General features: G+C 39.3%; 2 protein-coding genes across 2 annotated transcripts in view; one reads left to right on the top strand and one right to left on the bottom strand.

Annotated features, from left to right (window-relative positions):
* Positions 1 to 2: 2 nt before the first annotated feature.
* On the bottom strand, positions 3 to 12,314 carry LOC135085889 (uncharacterized). Its single transcript, XM_063980674.1, has 14 exons — positions 12,200 to 12,314; positions 11,747 to 11,893; positions 11,162 to 11,328; positions 10,820 to 10,979; positions 10,301 to 10,395; positions 9,961 to 10,099; positions 6,645 to 6,802; positions 5,820 to 6,059; positions 4,407 to 4,550; positions 3,674 to 3,877; positions 2,569 to 2,766; positions 2,139 to 2,252; positions 552 to 662; positions 3 to 11 (listed from the first exon to the last, which is right to left on the bottom strand). Exons 2-14 carry the CDS (start codon positions 11,865 to 11,867, stop codon positions 3 to 5), a joined length of 1,860 nt encoding a protein of 619 aa, XP_063836744.1. The 5' UTR covers positions 11,868 to 11,893; positions 12,200 to 12,314.
* Positions 12,315 to 15,748: 3,434 nt separating this feature from the next.
* Positions 15,749 to 24,431, top strand: part of LOC135086145 (insulin-degrading enzyme) — a 50,722-nt gene continuing 42,039 nt past the window's right edge. The window contains exons 1-5 of the mRNA XM_063980947.1: positions 15,749 to 16,020; positions 17,822 to 17,977; positions 19,273 to 19,361; positions 19,599 to 19,684; positions 20,590 to 20,711. Coding sequence (XP_063837017.1) covers positions 17,847 to 17,977; positions 19,273 to 19,361; positions 19,599 to 19,684; positions 20,590 to 20,711 — 428 coding nt within the window. The 5' untranslated portion in view covers positions 15,749 to 16,020; positions 17,822 to 17,846. The remainder of the gene's footprint in view (positions 16,021 to 17,821; positions 17,978 to 19,272; positions 19,362 to 19,598; positions 19,685 to 20,589; positions 20,712 to 24,431) is intronic.

A 24,431-nucleotide genomic window follows, 5' to 3' on the forward strand; every position in this document is an offset into this window, starting at 1 on the left:
ATTTACACTATCTAAAACAACAGTAATAGTAAAGGATTAGCCACACTGAGTGCGTTCTGCGGTCTACGGTCAATCAGTGAACGCAACCCGTGTCATTTATGAACAACATTGTCGGTCAAAGCAACGGTCAGCGATCAGACAAGATTTGCGTTCTTTGCTCGTGCCCGCACCGTCAGATTGCGTCAAAGGCACTTTTACATGTCCCAGTATTAATTAATTATTAGTTATTATTAACTGCTTCGGGACAATAAATGGGCCAGCGCTGAGAAGAATAATAAAGATAAATAAAATAAAAAATAAAGAAGAAAAGCAGCAAGCATTAATAAAGATAAATAAAGAAGCAGCGCAAGAAACTCAGTCACTATTACTAATACAAAACGAATAGAGACAGAAAACGTTGTTGTTCATATATGATGCGGGCTTCGTATAGCATATCTATACGAAATCACGAAATCTCAGAAACTACAAGTGCTAGGAGTCTCAAATTTTGCATAGGCCCCGCTAGTCCCTAATAATTTTATTTCGTTTGAAATACTAACGTTCGTACTCACGTGGTCAAGTTTCGTGACGTCTAAATCTGGGTTGTCATTGATGATGGTCTCTAGTCTTTGGAGCGCTTGAATCAGCACCTTGGGTTCTACGTCGCTTCGCGTGAGTAAAATCTGTAAATAAAATAAATAATAAGAAAATGTTCAATTTTCTGCTGACAGTCTTTTTATAAGCTTAAGTTCATAGTATTTTTTTTTTGGAAACAAATTTAATTTAAAAATACTTATGAATACGAAAGTAACTTTGACTGTCAAAAGATACAAGGCTTTGGGAAATTAAATAATGTTACAATGACAAAACTAAATTAAGAATAGATGAAAACTTTTTTATGCGCGTTCAATCAATAATTTCTAATGTTGGCGATATTTAAAGCTTTTGTTCATTAATTTATTCAAAATCTTTATTGAAGAAACATACAGCCTTAATTTAGAAGATGTACCTAGTTGTTATATTGTAAAGAAAATAAAAAAGAAAATTACAAAACTGCGAATTTCTGAAATACCAAACGGGGAATAACTCGGGCTAAAGATGTAAATAAATAAGAAAGAAAAAAAAAATCTATACTCTATACTAATATTATAAATGCGAAAGTAACTCTATCTGTCTGTCTCTCTTTCACGCTCAAACCACTGAACCGATTTTGATGAAATTTGGCATAGAGATAGTTTGAGTCCCGGGAAAGGACATAGGATAATTTTTATACCGGTTTTTGAAACAGGGACACGCGCGATAAAGTTTTTCTGTGACAGACAAAATTCCACACGGGCGAAGCCAACGGGCGGAAAGCTAGTATTAAATAAGAGAAAAATAAATACTTTCTAAACGGTATAGCCTGAACAGGAACATAAAAACCCTCGCCATGTTGCGGAAAACTAATGGTACTAATTTCTTTTAATGGCAACAGTAACTGAAAACTTCATTGACATGTCACCTTGCATGTCAGTCTATTGCTGTCAAAGTGTAAACAAACTTTATTTTAAATGTGCGCAATTGGTTTTATGAATTAAATTGCTAAAATATTTTTATAGTCGTGAAAGAAAAGTGGTTCACAATGTGTTAAAGTATTTGTCGAAGAGAAATACTAAGGGTTCGGACAATATTTTCATTGAATAATGTTTCCGACAAAGGTTGTCAAATTGACTGACATGTTTATCGTATAGTACAGTCCACTATGAAAATTAGCTGTGGTTTGTTCCAACTACCTATTTTTAAAAAAATTGTCACTTTCTAAGTGTTGAATTTTATGGGATTGGGAAAGAAGTACCGAGTTTGAAGCGTTCATGAGCAGACATTGCAGTTGAATATTTAAGTTCTGAATTTGATTATTGATGAATAATAAAATAAATTGTTCTAGCTCGATTGATGGTTTCATTTAATTTATTTAAATCAGGTTACCTATAATAATATTTTTTCGTTAATTTATGAAAATATCAAATTAGCCCGTAATCCTGAATCCTGATACATAAAGTTAGCCTATTAATTTAACACAGGTACGACTGTACTCAGTGTTGCACTATCAAATGCGATTGACGCGCCTCTATGCCAGGGTTTTTATGTTCCTGGTCAGGCTATAATTAATTTTATTATACCTCAATAGCAGCCAGTACGCTGTCAATTTCGACGTCATCTATTGGCGCGTGCACCAGCATGAAGCAAGCCTCGCACAGCGTCGCTTCATCTTGGCACTTGTCCACTCGGATCGACTGCGAACGATTGGAATTTAATAGTAATTACATTTTTTAGAAAATAATACTAGTAATTTGGATCTCATCTTTGGAAACATGAATGTGACATAATGCTAATTCAATATATCATACGTTTCTGCAATTTATTACACCACAACATCCGATCATGACAAAAAAAAATTTCCGGCCCAGTCCCCCGGGACAAACTTGACCTTCATTGGTTGGGTTCTTATGACGGTCAAGCTGTAGATCCTGGCTACACAGGAGTTGCAGCGGTGGGAACGAGAGGTGGGAATAGTCCCGTACCCATAAATTACAATATCAAACCTCTCACCTTACAAATTTCTTCCAGACCGCCTCCCAAATGGTTGCCAGCAGCCGTGGCTACACTGAGCACCGAACTGTGGACCGGCAGCCGCGGTAACAGCGCCAGTAAGCGACCGCAAGACAACTCGGTGTAGTCCTCACAAGGGTGGATGGTTAGGACGTGGTACGTTAGGACTAGGAGGGAGCTTAATTTGTCTGGGAGTTGCTGGAACAAACATAATGATGGTTCAATGATGGTAGGTTTTATGCAAATTCTTTATTATGTACTAGCTTTCCGCCCGCGACCTCGCTCACGTGGAATTTTGTCTGTCACAGAAAAACTTTATCGCGCGCGTCCCTGTTTCAAAAACCGGGATTAAAACTATCCTATGTATTTTCCCGGGACTCAAACTATCTTTTATAGAAGTATAGATAGTATGGATACATAGTATGAATGCCATTTAAATAAATAAATAAATAATCTTTATTCACAAATATCATTTCCTGTGATGTAATAAACCACAGCTTCTGCACTAGGCTCGCAGCTAGCTTAATTTACGCTAGCTTAGACCCGTTTTCCAACAAGGCGGAGTGGTGCGAAAAAGTATTTTGAATAAACAATCAGATTTCACTTCTCTTCTCCGCTCCGCACAGCTCCGCTACACGGCCGCTGACAAATTCCATTAAAAAATTTGACAACCCGATACTTCTCGGCTTTGGTGGAAATCGGGCTTTATACAGGGCACATAAACACGCCCACGCGTAACCAGAATTAGTGGTTCCTTAAAAATTCGCAAAAAAAATTGTATTGGAAAATTAATTTTCGTGAAATCCTCCATACAAAACTCTAATTTCATAGGTAAGAACCTAATATAAGGCTGAGTATCTTTCATCTTATTTTAACTATAACAAACGTCAAAAATCTGTCAAACTTCAAACAAAAAGCAACGGTTATCGTTATAGTTACGGTAAAAGCTAGGTGGTGTAACTCAGCCTAAGTAGTTAAATCCGTTGTCTGGTATTTATAGGCTTGTGAAGTTTGGGGGTAGATGGCGTTATTACTGCATAAACTAACGAAAATTCACTGCAATATAAAATGGCGACAATCCAATAAAAAAGAACATTACACATACCTCCAAATCTTCCTCTATCACGGCTTCCATAACCACGAACAAATATTCCATTATATCTTCAAATACCAGCTTAGATTTCATCAAGACGATGGAGTCTGTGCCATTCTTAGAGTCAAAAATCTCCTTCCATAGAGGCAAGAACTTGTCTATGGATTCCTCTATGGGTGATGACGTCGATTCGTTTATTAGAAGTGATACTGCCGTCTGAAAAAAGGACATAAATAAGTGAGGAGTTATAAAAAATTGGAATAAAGAAGGAACGGTCATTTTGGAAAGCATTGGGGGAGGCCTTTGTCCAGCAGTGGACATCCTGTGGCTGAGAAGTCGCTGGCAAAAGCTAGTAGAATAAAAGCTAGTTTAACTTTCCCCCGGGACAAACTCCCATCACTATTTAGTCCCGGTCGCGCGAGGTGCGCGGAGTGTGGTCCGAGCAATCCGTAAGGCATTATTGTAGTGTGCGTGTGCACTCATGGAGCATTAGCGTGTACCGATGACACTCAAACATTAGCGGAAAAATGGTGGGGCGCGTCCGAGTGGATGAAACGATCTAAGCAAATCTGAATTCTCGCTGATATTTGACTGTCTCTATAACACCCTCCCGTGTCGTACCCATAAATCAGGCACTGACTGAAAACCGCATCAAAATCAGTTGCGTAGTTTTAAAGATCTAAGCATACATAGGGACAGACAGAAAGGAAAACGATTTTGTTTTATAATATGTAGTGATACGTACAGTCCTAACATCCTCGTGAGCGTTCATCAGTCCATGCACGGAGATGTCTCTTCTCTTGGACGAGGGTATGTTGTGGTGGAATAGCAGACAAGTCTGGAGGAGCTTGTCGCTGCCGGGAGCTGATGACTCTAGGCACCAGTGTATCTGAAATAAATAAATAAAAAAATTATTTATTGCCTTCGAACCATAATTATACATAGTGTAGGAGATTTGGGATAGGAATGGGATGGGATACCTTCGATATAGCTGACTCCGCAGGACGGTCCAAGCTTGGTTCTTCTTTCACTTTCACAAACACTTGAATTTTTATTGGATTGGGTTTAGCGCGCGAGAGGATTTATTGGAATTGGTTTATTTTTGATACTTATTTCGTATTAACGCCCAGATAGGTAGGCGAAGCGGCGCGTTGCAATGCGAGAGCGAGACTGAAGGTGGAAGGGAGAGGATAGGGAAAGGACTGTCAGAGTGAGTGATAAAGAATAGTGTGACATGAGTTTGAATTGTATGAGGTTTCAATGCTGGCGCGTACATATCATATAGGTACGTTGAGTCTTGCAGCTACATAAGATACACCGAAGGCAATTGGACTTGGCTCACTCTACGTTGTAAGGATAAATATTATAGAAACAAACATTTATTACATGACACAGTCAAATTATTTATTAGCAAAGATTTTTTTTTATGCATAACAAGACAGGTATTTGACCACAAGGCACCTGATGTTAAGTGAGATGCAGTCTAGGATGGTACATATCTGCCCTGTAAGTGCCTATTCACTCTCGCCTTGAAAAGGCCCGGATTAGAAACTTAGGCACAATAATTCAGTTTTTTTAATAATGTTTATAATGTAGGTTTTCAGTTATAGGTACAGTCAGGGCCAAATAGTTCGTGACACCCAAAGTAGCCAAAAGTTCGCAACACGTCTTTGTTAAAATTGTTAACTTTTTGGCTACTTTGGGCGTCACAACAAACTATTTCTGTTTAACATTATCAGCACGCAAAATTTCTATTAGAAACTCACTATCACAATATAAGTCAATTCGCGTGTCATTGTATTGGTGAGTCTTAAAAAAATATGACGCGCATCAGTCGCATTCCATCTTACTAGCGCCAAAAATGTACTAGTCACAGCACTAACTCACATCAACCTTGTCTAAAGCCCGGTCTGTGAGCACGTAGAATTTTGTCCAATGACCCCAAGCTACCCATCCTTATCGCTCGCGCGTAATTATATTGCTATCGCGCTCGCACACTCACTGTGGGCGCCCGTCGCACAGTCGCGATAAATTCTACGTGCTCACAGACCAGACTATTGATTATACTAGATTTTATGTAGATTGTTGTCTTCTGTACATACAATAAGGTACTAAAGAAGGTGCTGTCTTCTTTTAAATAGTCGGGTAAAACACTCACCGCATCAGCCTTGTCTATGGACACGCCGCCTCGCTTCACTTCATACGCCAACGCGCAGCAGTCGCATTCAGAAGCCGCACTGTCACTAGTCCCAGCTATAACATCACTACTAGTCCCAGCTACGACGTCACTACTAGTCCCACTAGTTACAGAACAGTACTTTAGTATACGAAGAGCGATATATTTAGTGCGGATTTGCACTGATTGCACGCGTGGGTAGACTTCGGATGATAGAATTTTCTGGAAAGAAATATTTATAGGTTAATTTAGTTAGTAGTAATAGTTTTAGTCCGTAAGGACACCAGGCCAGTGAGGCCCACAGCTGCAGCCTCAGACAAGAGACTTAGGGCTGATTTTTCAATCGTCGAATAACTTTTAACTTAACAATAAATTTGGCATATTGACAGTTTCAGTATGGAAAGTATGTCAAAATGACAAGTTTATTCTTCAGTTAAAAGTTATCCGACGATTGAAAAATCAGTCCTTAAAGTCGAAGTGTCAGAAAGAGGCCAGTAACTCTTAAGTAATGATAATAAAACTAACCATTATATGTTCCTTAGTGACTGCGGTGGCAGTAGCAGCGTATACGGACCGCAAAGCCGCTGAGGCCTGTGAGGCCCACAGCTGTAGTCTTAGCCGGGTCTCTTTGGCTTATAACTACTTGAATAATGATGATAGACTCACCATCATCTGTTCTCTAGTGACTGCGGTGGCTATATCAGCGTATACGGACCGCAAAGCGGCTGAGGCCTGTGAGGCCCACAGCTGTAGTCTTAGCCGGGTCTCTTTGGCTTATAACTTTTTAAATAGTTATGATAAACTCACCATCATCTGTTCCCTAGTGACTGCGGTGGCAATAGTAGCATATACGGACCGCAAAGCCGCCGAGGCCTGTGAGGCCCACAGCTGTAGTCTTAGCCGAGGGTCTTTGGCCAGTAGCTCCTTGAATAGGTCGGCGTGATGCTCCAATATTGAATGGCACACTGAGGAGAGAGACGAAGACGACGTTATAAATCTAGCTTTACAAAGTGAAAATAAATATTAAGTGAAGATGGATGTACTAATTTTCAGTGTTAGAGTTAAATTACATACTAAAATTGTAAAATATTTCAAGAGAAAATATTATATGAAAATAACTAATTCCTCATAAAGAACAATGACCAAAAATGTATGGAGTGTGGTCCAAATGTCCACCACTAACGAGACCTATCTAGTAAAATAGTCTACTAAACACTGATTCATTATAACCAAACCGCAATCAAAAATATGCTGTCAGTAAAAAGTTATGACTGAATGAAAAATCATGTTTTTTACCTTTTCATCCGAAAAATGTTCTTGATATCATTCTATCCATCGCACATTTTGGATTAATCTATGCATGTTATGTCATGTCGCTTAGTGTGCCGTGTTAGATTCTCGCTAAAAGAAAAAAAAATAAGCTCAGAAGAAAGACATAAATATTGGAATTATGGTCGGGTAGTCGCTGCTCCGCCCCTATTGGTTGTAGGGTGATGTTATATAACCTAAAACCATCCTTGATAAATGGGCTATCCATAACAGAAATAATTTTTCAAATCGGACCAGTAGTTCCTGAGATTAGCGCGTAAACTACTACAATTTTTCATACGGTCATAACTTTTTTTACTGACAGCTTATTTTTTTTTCGTCCCATACTGAAAGTTAATCTCTATCACAGAATAAGTAATAGTACAGGTACAGAAGGATTACTCCGCAAGACGATTTAAATAAATGCGAGTTTTGCTACGACGCGATACAGTGGAATTCAGCTCGCACAGCACTACGTACCTACAATTTTATTCACCTACAAGTTTTGTCTCTTTCTATCGCGTGCCTCTGAACTCTTCTTACGCTGTTAGGGTTGCTGTCTAGTGAAAAAAATAATTAATCTACTTATATGTCATGAGGTACGTACCTCATGATACGTATGTATGTAAGTACGCATTCATTATGGAAAACCTTGGGAGAGGCCTTTGTCCAGCAGTGGACGTCATTTGGCTGAAACGAACGAACGCATTCTGAGCAGTGGTCATGGTAGGTTAGGTTCCTATACTATCCTAAGAATTATTGATTACCTACATGGCCAACATACCTTTCAGTATCTTTGGGAAGCGAAAAAAAAAGATAAATCCGGTAGATTTCTTTTCGAATTTAAACACCCGAACGCCGCACAATATTATTTCTTTCTCTTTATGTCCATTTTTAAATAATACTTCGATCATAGAATTAGGTACTACAACGCACGCCAGCGTCCTGACGGGCGCGCGCGTGACACTCGACTGATATAATACCCGCCGGCGGGGCGCTTCGCTGTAGGTAATTATCGGATGTACCGCGCGGAGTGAGCCAGGCCTGTCTCTATTTAATGGACTATAAGTAGGGAATGCAAAACCGGTTAATCGGAAACCGAAAAATCGGAAAAACCGCCCTTTTTCGACCAATTCTAAAACCGGTTTTAAAAATCGAAACCCGGATTTAAATCGGTTTTTCTATCTGTCTGTATACACGTAACAAATTCCATAAATAAGCAATATCATTTTATTATAATATAACCTGGGTATTTTGATATTTGACGAATATTTGGTTATTTTACAATTTATAACTTGGCAACATTGTCACTTGGTTACTCCGTCGTTTACCTTTGAACGGGGAATCCCCGATAATTATTTAAGACTCGTACCGCCCGCGCCCGCCACCTGACATGACCCACCCCGCGATTCAGATAGTTGGTGATTATTGCAGTGAATAATTAACCTAATGTGTGAGTGAATTGAACAGTTTTTATTTCTGAACTAGCGGCCGCCCGCGACTTCGTACGCGTGGATCCCGTTTTACCACCTTCATCTATCTTACGCGGTTTAGATTTTTTCATACAAATGTTTTTTCCCGCTAACTCCCGTTCCCGTGGGAATTTTGGAAAATCCTGTTCTAGCTAAGCTTTAAGTTTACTAAGGTACCTGCATGCCAAATTTCAAGCGTCTAACTTAAGCGGTTTAGGTTTTTCATATAAAAGGATTTTCCCACTAATTCCGGTTCCCGTGGGAATTCTTAAGTATACTATAACCTGCCCAGGAGTATGAAGGATAATTGTACCAAGTTTCGTTAAAATCCGTCGAGTAGTTTTTGTTTCTATAAGGAACATACAGACGGACAGACAGACAGACAGACAGACAGACAGACAGACGGACAGACAGACAGACAAAAATTTTACTGATTGCATTTTTGGTATCAGTATCGATCACTAATCACCCCCTGATAGTTATTTTGAAAATATATTTCATGTACAGAATTGACTTCTCTACAGATTTATTATAAGTATAGATAGATTGTTTTGAACATTGAATCTCATTTATTTGCGATATCTGCAGAATCTTATTACTGTAATACTTAGTGTATTGAAATTTGACAGAAATACCACCTAACGTTCACAAATAAAGCTTTTTACATTATATTCTACTTTTTAATTTAAGATATTGCTTATATCAATCGTAATTGTAAACAAATGCGTTTTTGATGTACATTACGTAGTACATGGTGGTAATTATCAAAATACTAAACCGACAGAGTAATGAATTTTAAAAACGTATTCGTTGACCATTATTATTACGTACAATTGAGATAAACTACCATCCTTTGAGTTAAATTTAGCTTATTCATTATGCATTATGTGCCTATAATGCCTAATGAATAAGCTCAATTTATCAAAACTGTTATAATAACCCTCTCTTAAATAATGTAATCTTACACAAAACGGACAGGACGTAACAAATCGCTGTATGTAACTACTAGTTGATTGAAAAAAAAAATAGAACGATAATAACCGATTAAAAACCGAAAACCGGTTTTTTTTCTTGGAAACCGAAAAAAAAATCGGTTTTTGATAAACTTTCGGTTTTGCATACCCTAACTATAAGCCAATATAGGTCTCATTAGTGGTGGACATTTGGACCACTTTTGGTCATTGTCCTTTGCTAAAATGTAGCAAGTGTAATAATTTATCAAGGGCACATGATTGGAAAGAAATGACTGAAAAAATATTAAGCTTTTTTAAAAACAGGTAAGAGAAGTTTAGACTTGAAACTTTTTCACATAACAAAAATAAATCAAAAACATTTGAACCCACCCTCTTCACATTTGCTCTTGAAAATGTATTCTTTAGAGATCCTTTCATAGAGATCTCTAAACTCTATGATGGGCAGGTCCACCCCGAAGTGTTTGAAGAGGCCTAACAGGCCTTGCAGCACTGAGTTTATCACTGTGTCCTGTAATAAAATTACGTATGTCGTCAAAGTCAAAAATACCTTTATTTGTATAGACTTAAGACTGGTTTGCACCATCTTATATTACTTTACGTGTATAGTTTTAAGTCCCTTTGTTCTGTTTTTTATTTTTTTCTTTTTGTGTCAAATAAAGTTTTTCTTTCTTTCTTCTTTCTTTAATTTTAACAAACAATTTCAACGTACCGTGTTCTTGTTAGACTCCAGTAAGTTTAAGTATATCCTCCATATTCTCGTTGCTGATTCTGTCACCAACTCGGGGTGGAATTCTGCTATCACACCTGTAATCATTAAATGTTAAACTGCCTGCAGTGTGTGTCCTCCGAGATATGTATGTTTTATGAGGAAGGATGGAGGTTTGTTACTCGTTCACAGAAAACTTACCGAGTAATTAAGATGCTGAACGGATTTTAATAAAACTTTAGTGTTATTGTTATGTATCAGTAGCTAATCGCTAGCGATTGCGTAAAAAATGTACGATTTTTAGTCCTTGAAAGTCATCCCTAGGGGCGCGCACAATTATTGTGCTTACCATGAGTTTACTTTAGGTGTGCTCGCTAGCGAATACGTAAAAATTACATTGAATGTATCACAGATTGTGCAGCGCCCTTAGCGGCTACTTTCAAGAACTAAAATCTTCAGTCTTTCTGCGACAAACAGACTTGGAAGCGAGTGAAGCCACGGGCAATAGCTAGTCATACATACCTACAAGCACAGCCAGCTGTGTCTTGCTAGTGCTCGAGTCTTGCAGTTCTGTGATAAGTCGTTGCGCGTCACGCGCTCCCTCCGCCGATTGACGTGCAACGCGCGCCAAGCACGACAGCGCGTCCTTGCGGATGTTTGGCGTGTAGGAGAGAAGACAGAGCTGTAACACAAGAGAGACACAGCTGTAACACAAGTTAACACAGCTGTAACATAAGGAGACACGGCTGTAACACAAGGACACAACATGCACTGCACGGAATGGCGCCAGTGTGAATTATGTGATTTATAATTATGCATTTGAGTGTTTTATATCAAATACATTATTTGAACCTGTACACTTACCGTGACAATGTTTTCAAACAGATGCTCTGGCTGACATTTGTCAACAATTTCACCAATTAGCTTGAAGGCATCACTTATAGGCTTGCTCCAAGCTGCATCGTTACGTTTAGCAGATATGGTATCGAACAGAGACACTGGCTTGAAGAATAGTGTGCTGGTTACCCAATCTGAAAACAAAATATTTATTTTACATATATTTATACAAATTGTACTGTATGGCCTAGTAATTAAAAGATAGGATTTTACAGCAAAAATGTCTTGTTGGATGTTTGGTTGACAGTGTTCATCCATCCTTAACCTTTACCCACCTAACTCTTACCTGGAGTCTCTCAGACTCCTCTCTTCTCAGGACTCTAGATAAATAACTAAGTTGTCAAAAGGCAAATTAAGTTAAAAATGTAATTTTTAGTGTTTTATAAAAAAAATAGGCATAAACAATTTACGACATTGAGTTTTGTCAAAAAAAGTCTAAATCTCTTGCAGCACATTCAACGAATTAGAACAAGAAACAAATTCACCGGAGTCTGAGAGACTCCCGAGTGGTTAAGGGTCAAATAAACTATTTAAAAATATATTGGTACCAACCCAATTCAAACGGAGCCAGGTCTTCTTTCAACGCGACCTCTGCAGTCTTCAGCACTTTGATGAAGAGCTTGACGTCCGGATTCTTCGGATACCCGTCTACTAGTCGTTCCCACTCCTCCATATTTTGGAACTACGGAGCGCCTATTTCTAAAGGATAAAAATTTAAAATAACATTGAGACCAGTATTACAGATTTAAAAACAAATAGGTACCTTACATACTTTTTTAAATGTCTAATGTATTATTATTATTCTGTCTAATGGCTTCAATGGTGCGAATTAAAAAAGTTATCTTTTAATTTTACCTACCCGCATAATAATATCATTAAGTGCTGGATAACTTAATTACTCGGTACCTAATACAAGTAATTTTAATGCTAAGAACAAGTTGAAACTTGTGTTAGAAGTTTAAAATATTTTCATGTTAGTTGAAACATGTTTCCTTAACTACTCACATGGGTAATAATGATTTAAAATCAACGCTTTTTATGGAGCACAAATACAAGTGAAAACTTAGCGCAAAAATTATTGTAAATTCAAATTATTTTGCACAAACAAACAAAACACCGGTCATTTGCAATCACAAATTTGACAGTTGCATTTTTTTAAATGAAAGTTACAGATTTGGACAAGTCGTCCATATGTACAGCCCCTAGTTTATAAATTGAAAATGATTTTCATTATTATTTGCTTATTAAAAATTATAATAATTGTGATTTTTAGCTTGTGCGTACATACAACAAGAAACAAAGAAAAAACACGGTGGGAAATGAAGATTACGATAAGTAACATCTCCAAGGCCATAAAGATTTCAAAACGTAACATGCGTTGAACGACACGACGGACACGTATAATGCTACCGAATTTAAAAGTAGCACTATTCATTCAATTCTATAGCAACGCAATGATCAATACATTTTGTTAACTTATTGTCGCTGTCAGTCAACGCTGTCAATGAAATGTCAATTCCAGTGTTGCCAGAAGGTTACTTTTGTAACCTTTTAGGTTACTTTTGAACTGCATTGGTTACTTTTAGGTTACACTAGTGAAAAGGTTATTTTTAGGTGATTTTTCAGAAATTGTAGAAGGGTCATTCCACAAAAATATGTCAACTCTTAGTCCGCGCCACATTTCACATGAAATATTTGTTAATATTTTGTTCCAAAATTGTTAAATAACAGCTCGCAATGTGCTTTATTCATCACCCATTAATATTTTTTGAAACTATTTTTAAAACATCTTAAATTCCTTTTGAATGACCCAAAACGTCATTCCCTAGGCATGTCCGTACTCCAAAAGTTTGTGTTTTGGGACCCACAATTATAAAAACATCAACTTTATCCTTTGTTTTAATTAACGAATAATCTATTTAAATGTATATTACACCAAATTCTATTAATATTTTGCGGTTTCAATAAACAATAATTTGATTTTCTTTAGTTGAAAAAGAGTCTACAGCTTTTAGCGTCATTCCCTCGCCACGGACTGATTTTATAATTTTTTGCGCTTTAATATGTATTTAGAGTGAATGACATTTAGTTGAGTTTAAAGTACGATACGAACGCACGCACACGCGCGAGCACCACGCACACGCGCGAGGACTGGATGTCACAATCCACATGGCAGCTGATCAACGACCGTAGAGAGCTGCACCTAAAGTTGCTACAAACCACCGACGTGCAACTTATAGCCACCCTCAGACAGCAGCAACGCCAGATGCGCAGGAAAATCTACCGCAGCACGCGGAAAGACAAAAGACTGTGGGCTGACGGGGTTGCTGATAATGCCCAACTCGCTGCTAACACTGGCAATCTGAGAGAGCTGAACAAAGCGACAAAAATCTTGGCAGGAAGTAGTAGACCAAAGAAGAAGCCTCTTAAGTCAAGTGACGGGCAGCTTATTGTGACGTCTGAGGGGCAACTGAAACGATGGCGTGAACACTTTCAGGAGGTCTTCCGCCCTACCTTGACTGCAGCCACCAACACGCCTGAGCCACCGCAGCACACCTCTACTCCACCTAGGCTGCTCGACATCAATGTGGAACCACCATCACGCGACGAAGTGGCCAAGGCTATCCTGTCCCTCAAAATTGGCAAGGCCCCAGGACTCGACCTTGTCACCGCAGAAATGCTGAGAGTCGACGTAAACTCCGCCGCCGACGTCCTGACACCTCTAATCGAAAACATCTGGATGGAAGAGGAACTCCCAGACGACTGGAATAAGGGGCTTTTAATTACTGTGCCAAAGAAAGGGGACCTAAGCCAGTGTAGCAATTGGAGAGGTATCACTTTGCTCTCGATACCGTCAAAGGTTTTCTGCAAGATTATCTTGGATAGGTTATCGGGGGCCGTTGAACCTCTTTTGCGTAGGGAACAGGCTGGCTTCCGCCCGAACCGCTCGTGCACCGACCAGATCAATACTTTGCGTATCATCTTGGAGCAGGCATCAGAATGGCAAAGGGAAGTCTATCTTACCTTTGTAGACTTTGAAAAAGCCTTTGATACGCTAAAGTGGGCAAGCATATTATGGTCGCGACTCGCTGACATTGGTGTCCCGCCGAAAATTATCGATCTATTGAATACCATCTACAAGAAATATTCTTGTAAAGTCACTCACGACGGCCTCATCTCCGAAGACATTGAGGTGCATGCGGGCGTCCGGCAAGGCTGCCTGCTTTCGCCGCTTCTCTTTCTGGTAGTCTTGGATGGAGTCATGTGTCGTGCATATCAAAACCAACGGCGTGGAATAGAGTTTGGTATAATCGGAGTCTTAGAAGACTTAGATTATGCCGATGACCTCTGTTTGCTGAGCCACACGCATCACGATATGCAATCCAAAATTGATGACCTACATCGAGAGGCGGGCATCACGGGGCTCAAAATTAACTGCCGGAAGACCCAAGAGATGCGATCTGGAGTGAGGAATTGCACACCATTACGGATTGGTGCAGAGGATGTGGAACGTGTCCACAATTTTACCTACCTCGGGAGCGTCGTGTCAGAGACTGGAGGTACCGAAGAGGACATCACTTCGCGCATTGCCAAGGCTAGAGCCACCTTCGCACAACTTCGCCCCGTATGGCAGTCACGGAAACTGACCCGAAGGGTCAAGATCAAAATTTTCGGGTCCAACGTTAAATCCGTGCTGCTCTATGGGTGTGAAACGTGGAAGGTCACCAAGGTCATCTCGCACCAGCTGCAGGTCTTCGTCAACCGCTGCCTTCGCCGAATTCTCGGCATATACTGGCCTGAGAAAATCTCCAACGTCGAGCTATTGGAACGCTGCCACGAAATTCCGATCGACCAGCAGATCAAGCGCCGCAAGTGGAACTGGATTGGCCACACTCTCCGAAGGGATCCCGATCACATCCCCAAGCAGGCTCTGGATTGGAACCCCCAAGGAAAGCGCAAACGTGGTCGCCCCAAGCAAACTTGGCGGCGCACTGTGGCAGACGAGGCGAAGAAGATCGGCAAGACTTGGAGCGAGATCAAACACTTAGCTCAAGACCGAACGCGATGGAGGACTGTTGTGGACGCCCTCTGCCCCATCTAGGGGACATAGGACCATAAGTCAAGTTAAAAAAGTTACGGACAAAATGACGTCGAAAATATACAGATTTTTATGGAATGACCCAGAATTAACTTTTACAAGTTATTCAGTAAAAAATATTAATAGTGACAATTTAAAAATTATGTCATAAACTGCATTTAAACATGAATTTGATTTATTATTTGTTAAAAAAAATGAGTTTTAGCGAATGTTTTTCGATAATAAAACGCAAATCCAGGAAAGGTTTTTATATGACCGGTCATTTTTCGGTCTTCATGGAATGGTCAAAATTTCGAATTTAGGTTAAAAATAGATAGATAGATTGATGATCAATTGTATTCATTTTCGTTCCGCATCGTATGAAGGTTACTTTTTATTCAAAAAGGTTACATTTTTTAATATTTTCTGGTAATTTCTGACAAGACCCTACTGGCAACACTGGTCAATTCGTCAGAAATAATTCGTCATTCATTTACAAAATTTAATCGAAATTAGGTTATTTAAAATTGTGACTAGATAATAAATTATCCAAGCTGGCATCAAGAAGGATACTTTTCGTGGGCATCCACAGCTTTTCTCCGACGTTGTCGTATCGCGCTCCATTTAATAGGTTAGGATTTATGTTTCAAGTTTGAAAAAGTATAACTTTTTAAATCTTTTGTGTGCTTTTAGTACTTTAGTGCGTTCTGTGCTCGTAGACTATTCACCCTAGTGTTTAAAATTTGAGGTAAGGCCAACCCTTTCCTATGTCTATTCCTACAACTGCAGTAATAACATCTAACATTTACAATATTCTATGTTCTCTTAAATTTTGAGAATAAACTCACTTAATTTCCTTTGTTAAACTCACGCAAGTTATTATAGGTCTCTAAGGCAAATATTAACGAAAAAACATTTGTGTTAACACTGTAAAATAGTTCAGTTAACTTTAACCAAACATGTTTGTGGCTCACTTCAGTTATGTGGTGATACATCATATTCAAGATTCACTTTGACAGTTGCATGCACTTGATTTTGATTCAGTCACCATCTTCTATTCCATTAATCAATACACTATCAGTGTTCACCTGTTGAGAGCCATTATCAATTAAAAGGTAAACATTTTTATTTCATTGTTTTTGTCTCCGTACCAAATTAAAAAGCTTTTTTGTCCTTTTAAATTAAGTGTTAAAGCTTGTTTGTCCTTCTGAATGAAAGCTATAGTAGTTTTCAGTGAGTAAACCATTAATTTTCTATCAAGTATTGATTTTTCCATCAAAGTAATGAAATATCAAATATGGTTCTAATATTAACTGCGTTGCTTCTAGTTCCAAGGTTAAACGCTTTTGAATACACTTAATATTATTCCTAAAAGTCCATATAGATTTCAGTTAACTAAAGAAATAGGATTTTAGTAAGTTACATTATAATCAGGAATTATTCATTATTAATTTGTGTCGAAAGATAAACCTACACTCGAATTAAGAATCTTCATCTCTTTATGAAGTCAGTGAAAGTCCTTTTTAAGACTTGTGCTTCAAAGGTTGAAAAATTAGAAACTCCAGATAATTATATAATTTTACTTGAATCTGGCTATAATGTGTAAAATTACATAAAGCCACTGTTTTATTTAGGTCTTAAATTAATACTTTCAAAAATATGGAGCATAACATTGCTGTCAGTTCTAAAGGATGTATGTCAAATATAAATGTAAATATTATACATACAGTTTTTTGTGTCTCCTGAAAACCTACTGGTATAACATACATCCTTTTGAACTGACAGCGATGATAATATAGATCCTTAGCAAACCTTCCCTCACTACAACAAACATTTCAAAATCAAAATTGAGTTCCTTGCTCATTGAGTCCTTACCTCACTGTCCCCTCCTTACACCAATGTTCAGTGTTGGCACTTCAACATGACATCACCATAGTGCCTGTACTAAAATCATGTGTTCGTTCATGAAATCATGAGGCGGTCTGCCTCGGGTCAGGGGGTGACAACAGTCGTGCAGAATAGTACTCACTGGTGCATCTGCATGGCAAGGCTGGTCATGATTATATAGCTCATTCGTACTAACATCTTTCATCTTCGAATCGGTAACCCAAAATCATGCTTGTCGATCGCCCCGAGTGCCAACCCATGCAACACTGCCACTGGGGTCCAGGCCCTAAGTCAGTACAACCGTGAAGAATGAGTTCGGTTAATCGAGGTTCTTTTTTTTTTTTTTTTTTTTTTTTTTATATCCTTGCACATTTTACACTGCGCCTCTAGTCCCAAACTAAGCAAAGCTTGTACTATGGGTACTAGACGACGGGATAAACATACTTAAATACTTTTTTTTTTTGTAAATACATACATATTATACATAGAAAACACCCAGACCCGTCACAGAAATTAAAATTCATCATTTCAATTTCTGCCCGGCCGGGAATCGAACCCGGGACCTCTCGGCATAGTAGTCCGTTCTGAACCACTACACCAAACGGCCGACAAATATTCGATTTTATTCCGATTCTACTGTACTACAAACCCGTTGTCCCCAGCCTGAACCGTCGCTGGCACTCCAACATGACGTCACCGCAATGCTCGCCGCGGCACCCGCCGGGGCGGAGCGCGCCTCGCCCGCCGCCCGCCGCGCCCGCGGTCCTGAAGAGATACGACGACATCGTCAAGTCGCAGGAGGATAAGCGGGAATACAGGTACGTCATTGGTATATTGAAAGTTTCTTGAAATAATAATAATAATAATAATCCTCAGCACGGCACGCATTGTCCGGAGGTTCCTCAGCCTGTGACCCTGACCACCGGTAGCTTGGGCCCTGCTCTGCTACCAGCGGAATAACTATTTTTAAGTATTTTTTTATAATGTATTTTTATTTATTTTTTTGATAATTTACATTGTAAAAAAATATTTAAAATTAAGAACCAAAGTTAATAAAGAGAATAATAATAAATAATAATAATAAATATCCTTAGACATTTTACACTGCGCTTCTAGTCCCAAACTAAGCAAAGCTTGTACTATGGGTACTAGACAACGGATATAAACATACTTAAATACTTTTTTTTTTGTAAATACATACTTATTATACATTGAAAACACCCAGTCCAATACAAACAAATATGTTCATGCACACAAATGTTTGTACTGTGCGGGAATCGAACCCGCTACCTCCGGATTAGTAGTCCGTTTCGAACCACTACACCAAACGGCTGACATAGGCCGAAATAGGCCAACCAGGCGATGTGGAAATCATTGGGGGAGGCTCCTAGGCAGCAGGCTCATTTATTTTTGCAAGTAGGCTTTTAAAAAGCACCTACACGTCCCAGTATTAGCCCTACCACTGCTTCAGGACAATAAATGGGCCAGTGCTGAGAAGAAGCAGCGCAAGAAACTCAGTCACTAGGTTGATGAACTAGGCATAGGAAAATTTGTAAAACCAGACCACACTTCGAACATGACACTTGATGTTCTTGTTACTATAATCTGATTTTAAAAACTAGCCGATTGGTTGTAGGTCAGTTTCTACAAAGATTGTTCATCATTATCAGATCAAATCAGTATTTTAGATATCCTCCATGCATATATCCTGAAGAAGAAACAAAAGGTAGGTATTTAGGAGCATATAATTTTCAGAGAACGAAACCTGATGGGTTTCAACAGGTTTCCACTCATGAAGAATACTATAAATACATTACTCAACGCACTATCTATAAAGTTATTGCTGTCTACACTATCTATAGTGAAACCCGATCACGTGGCAGGTCACCTATGCGCTGGACCGACCAAGTGAAATCGGCAGTGGGAGACGGCGTGTGTGACTGCACCAGACAGTCTGCCAATAGAGAGAGATGGCGGGAGATCGTGCGGAGAGTTGTATCCGCCTCTACAACCGATGTGAACAACGCCTCAACGTGACCACGACCGCTCTGCCAATAGCGAAAAGAATAAGAAGATCTATAGTTGACTTGTAATATGAATGTTCTTTCTCCAGAGGCCTGGTGCTGTCAAACCACCTCAAAGTCCTGCTGGTCAGCGACCCGACCACAGACAAGTCGGCTGCGGCGCTGGACGTCAACGTTGGTGAGTCATCATCATCATTAATTTACAGTCAGCGCCAAATAGTAGTAGTAGTAGTTAGACACCCAAAGTAGCCAAAAAGTCCTCAACACGTCTTTGTTACTATTGCAATAAGGTTGTGTTATATCAACTTTTGGCCACTTTCGGTGTCACGAACTACTGTACGAGTGTTTATAAGTAAAGTTCTTAAACAATCTGCAATGAACCCTACTGTATTGATAATAATCCACATTGTTGCAGGCTATCTGAGCGACCCCGACGAGCTACCAGGGCTGGCGCATTTCTGCGAGCACATGCTCTTTTTGGGCACTGAGAAGTATCCAGAGGTTAGTCATCATCATCATTTCACAGGACGTCCACTGCTGAACATAGGCTTCCAATGATTTCCATATTGCCCGGTTGGTAGCGGCCTGCATCCAGCGCCTTCCTGCTGCCTTTATGAGCAGCGGAGCAACCTTACCGCCTAATGCGCGGGCGCACTTAGCCTTACGACTGAGCTATTGTCGGCCATTTGGTGTAGTGGTTCGTAAAGGACTACTAAGCCAGAAGTCCAAGTGGTTGGTGGTAGGGCTTGTTCCAAGTCCGCCTGGCTAGCTGCCACCATCTTACCTAAGTCTGTCTGTCGCCATAACAACAATGTAACAGTATTGTGTTCCGGCATTTAGAGGTAAGATAGCCAGTTCCTCTGTGGTTGAGGATTCCGGGTGAAGCTTGCTTCCACCTTCGGCCTGATCGTCACTTACCATCAGGTGAGATTACAGGCCAAGAGCTTCCTCGTTGGGGACAAAAAAAAAGTCGCGGATTCGATTTGCATACAGTACAAACATATCGATTTCCGCACTTTGTATGAAACGCCTCAAGGGGGATTACTTCGAAAAACGTCATCTAAAGTTTCGTAAGTTGCCATCTCTTTCGCACAAAACGAGATGCCAGCATGAGTGACGGTGACATATAGACCCGAAATACGTACTAGCGTTTCCGAGTAGCCCCCCAAGGCGCAGAATCGTCACGAAATCTGAATTTTCGCTGACCACTTAACCCCCCTTAAAAGGTTTGGTTACGGAGCATTTAATTTTAAACTTTCGCGTTGCATAATTTAATTTTAACACGAAATGTCAGGTAAATACAGGTAATACTGAAATATTACCTGTATTTGCCTGACGTTTCGATCGGTTGGTCACAGGCTGACTGTGTGTCAGTTAAAACCTAACAATGTTGTTATTATTTACAGGAAAATGAGTACAACAAGTTCCTATCAGAGCATGGGGGCTCTTCCAACGCTTCTACCTCGTCCGACCATACCACTTACTACTTCGACGTACTACCCGCACATCTGGCCGGCGCTTTGGACATGTGAGTAGTGTAGAATAAAGTCAAAGTCAAAGTCAAAATTTCTTTATTTGTTTAGACTAATAAATAGTTCTTACAAATCGTCATTTTGCTCTTAAGGAGCCTCTACATGTCTCATAATCTTTTTACCCTACCAGCGCTTCGAGACCAACATTTGGCAAGTGCTGAGAAGAAGCGCCGCAACAAACTCAGTCACCACTGTCTGCCGGTTAATATAAATGAATAAAACAGAATAGAATAAGTTCCAAAAAAGAATAAGGCAGAGCAGGCTCGTCCAATAGAGTAAGAGCTAGTGAACGCCAGACCTACGTCATTTTATAAAAGCTGAAAGTTTGTCAGCGTATGCTCCCAATATAGGATATAATGTTGGTGAATTATGAAGTTTGGCTTTGGGAGCTACCCTAAAAAAACTGGCAAGGAGTTGGAACTGTCAAAACTGTCTGGCTGTTGGGGAAAATACTTCTAATTATTGTCCTTGGACATTGAAGTATTTTCCCCAAGTTCCCTAGTCTACAAGGCTCTATCTACCTCACAACTTTTTGATTGATAACGTCTATTCTAGTGCAATAAAGTCCTAGTATCACTGGGATCTATTGTGATCGCCACTGTTCTCCTTACAGTTTGTTTATGAGTAATGGATGCAGTCCATTATGTAGTGCAGTATCTTTTGGAGTATGTTTTACATCCTGTGGGCTTAGGATGTGTATGATGTGCCTAGGTGTAAGCTACCTTGCTCATTTTTTTTAATTCATAACAAGGCAGGTATTTGACCACAATCGCACCTGATGTTAAGTGGGATGCAGTCTAGGATGCTACGGGACTATTCCCACCTCTCGTTCCCACCACTGCAACTCCTGTGTAGCCAGGATCTACAGCTTGACCGCCACAAAAACCCAACCAATGAAGGTCAAGTTTGTCCCGGGGGAAAGTTGAACGGTCATTGGACCCGCAACGAAATTAATCAGAAGAACATAGGAGGAGTTCGAAATTAAGGTTCGACTTCCCTCCATTGCAAAGCGGATGACAGGTGACAAAAAAAGTGATAAATTAAAGTCTTTATCGAGGAAATAAATGTGAATTTATTAACACCAAACAATTACATGTACGGATCGTAGATCAGAGAGTAGAAAGGTGACAGAGCTGTCATAGACAAAATAAAAAATAAAAATACGGTCAAGCGTGAGCCGCATGTAAAAGGCGATAAATTTCAAAAAGGTTTAACACTCCCTCTACATTTAAGCCTTTCACAAAACAAAGATAACAAAAATCTATGTTAGTTACTTATGCATTAGTGTTATGTACCTCCATAATTACAAATTAAAACATTTTACAAACAAGTACATAACCAAATTATATTATTTTACTTTTGGAAAAGAGATTCAAAGGAGAACATACCAAGTTTAAGCCTTAAGAATTGAAACTTATCCTTTGACAATGCTTTTGTAAATATATCTGCAAACTGATTATCAATATTTACATACTTCAAAGTTATAATTCCTAAATGATATTTCTCTTTGATAAAGTGGTATCTAATGTCAATGTGCTTACAGCGTTTATGAAAGTTAATATTTTTAATTACGCTAATAGCACTTTGGTTGTCTAAGTGAATACATATAGAGTCCTGCGTATAAACATCTAGATCACACATTAATTGTCTCAACCACAGAGCTTCTTTAGTGGCAGCACAAGCCGCCATGAACTCGGCTTCGGTCGTTGAAAGAGCTACCGTTTGTTGCTTTTGACTGGACCATGTCACAGCCGCTCCGTTTTTCAAAAAGACATAACCGGTCACTGAGCGTCTTGTGTCGACGTCATTAGCATAATCGGCATCACTATAACCGGTGACTTCTGAACACTCTGGTGATCGGCTGTAGAACAAGCCATGCTGTTTCGTATCCTTCAGATACTTTAAGATTTTCTTGACAGCATTCCAGTGACTCTCATTGTAGCAATTAAGAAATCGACTTACCAGACTGACAGCATACATTATGTCTGGTCGACTCACTATAGCCAGGTGCATGAGGGAGCCCACCGCTTCTCTGAAGGGTATGTTCTTTTCAGGCTCACCGTCTTCCTTCTGCAACTTCACGTGCGGATCGACTGGTACGCTGTTGGGGTTGGCATTATACATATTAAATCTGTGCAGCAGTTGGTCTACATATTTAGTCTGATGTATAAATATGCCTTTGTCTGATTTCTCAATTTGCATTCCTACATAGTTACTTGGTTTATCTAATATTTTCATTTCAAATATGGTCTGCAAATCATTTGTTATTGTTTTCAGTGTATTTTTATCTTTACAGAACAATAATCCATCGTCTACATACAGACAAAGATAACATTTATTATTATTGACTTGAGCAACATATACACATTGATCAGCTGTGCATTGAGTAAAGCCAAACTTCTTTAAAACAGAGTCAAATTTCTTATTCCAGCAACGTGGAGACTGTTTAAGACCGTACAATGACTTGTTAAGTTTACATACCATCTTTTTATCACAAGACAGACCTTCGGGTGGACTCATGAATATGGTTTCTTCTAGCTCACCATACAGGAAGGCAGTCTTCACATCAAGCTGGATGATTTCAAGATTGTCTTGAGCAGCCACTGACAACAATAAACGGATTGAGTCGTACCTCACGGTAGGAGCAAAAGTTTCTTTGTAATCAATCCCAGGGGTTTGTGAAAATCCTTTTGCACAAAGCCTTGCCTTGAAACGTGGACCAGTTGGTTCATCTTTTAGTCTAAACACCCATTTGCATCCAACAACTTGTGCATTTGGTTCCTTCTCTACCAATGTCCATGTTTCATTTTTCTGGTGTGCATCTAACTCTTCATTTATAGCTTTTATCCAATTTTCTTTATCTGTTGAACTAATAGCTTCTTTGTATGTTTCAGGAATGTATGCTGTAGAATCGACTGGAGTCTCTTCGTGTCTAGACAGATAAGTATTTTCCTCTTCATCTTCGAGATTTTGTACCTTTCGGATGTTTCTGTTTCTAGGTCTCAATGTTATATTTCTGGTCTCCGGGGAACTGATACTTGTGTCTGGTAAATACTCACTTTCTGAAGTAGACCTGTTCTCTGTTACTGTATCATACGAGTTTTCTGAATCTGTATCATCTGTATCATATTTTTCTGTTTCAGGTGTCACTTTTGACAGCTCTACAGGAACAAAGTCTCTTTTTACACTGGATTCTATAAATACAGCATCCCTGCTTTTAATTACTCTTCTAGTATTAGGTATTATGAATCTGTAACCTTTTGTGTGTTCACAATATCCGATGAAAATCATCTTGTGTGCCTTTGGATCAAATTTCTTTCGTTTTTCTTTGGGTAAGTGCACCATAGCTTCACAGCCGAAAATCCTCATGTGATTGACTGTTGGCTTCAGACCGGACCACATCTCTTCTGGAGTTTTGAACGATAGGGACTTAGTTGGAGAACGATTTATGACGTAAGCTGCAGTATGTATGGCATCAGCCCAGTACATTTTTGGCAAATTAGCGTTCAGCAGCATACATCTTGCCCTTTCGACTAATGACCGGTTCATTCGTTCTGCAGTTCCGTTTTGTTCCGGTGTGTAGGGTGTGGTTGTCTGGTGAATGATGCCAGCACTTTTCAGAAACTCTGAGAAATTTCCATTTACATATTCCAGGCCGTTGTCTGTGCGAAGAGTTTTTATACGAGCATCTAACTGGTTCTCAACTTCATTCTTGA

Source organism: Ostrinia nubilalis, chromosome 30, assembly GCF_963855985.1.
Source record: "Ostrinia nubilalis chromosome 30, ilOstNubi1.1, whole genome shotgun sequence".
Taxonomy (NCBI): domain Eukaryota; kingdom Metazoa; phylum Arthropoda; class Insecta; order Lepidoptera; family Crambidae; genus Ostrinia; species Ostrinia nubilalis.

Excerpts from the sequence above, each read along its gene's own strand:
- LOC135085889 (XM_063980674.1), bottom strand. The coding sequence starts at position 11,867 with ATGGAGGAGTGGGAACGACTAGTAGACGGGTATCCGAAGAATCCGGAC. Across the intron at positions 6,060-6,644 it reads TCACTAGGGAACAGATGATG|AAAATTCTATCATCCGAAGT; the intron begins GTGAGTTTATCA and ends ATTTCTTTCCAG. Across the intron at positions 3,878-4,406 it reads CTCACGAGGATGTTAGGACT|ACGGCAGTATCACTTCTAAT; the intron begins GTACGTATCACT and ends TCCTTTTTTCAG.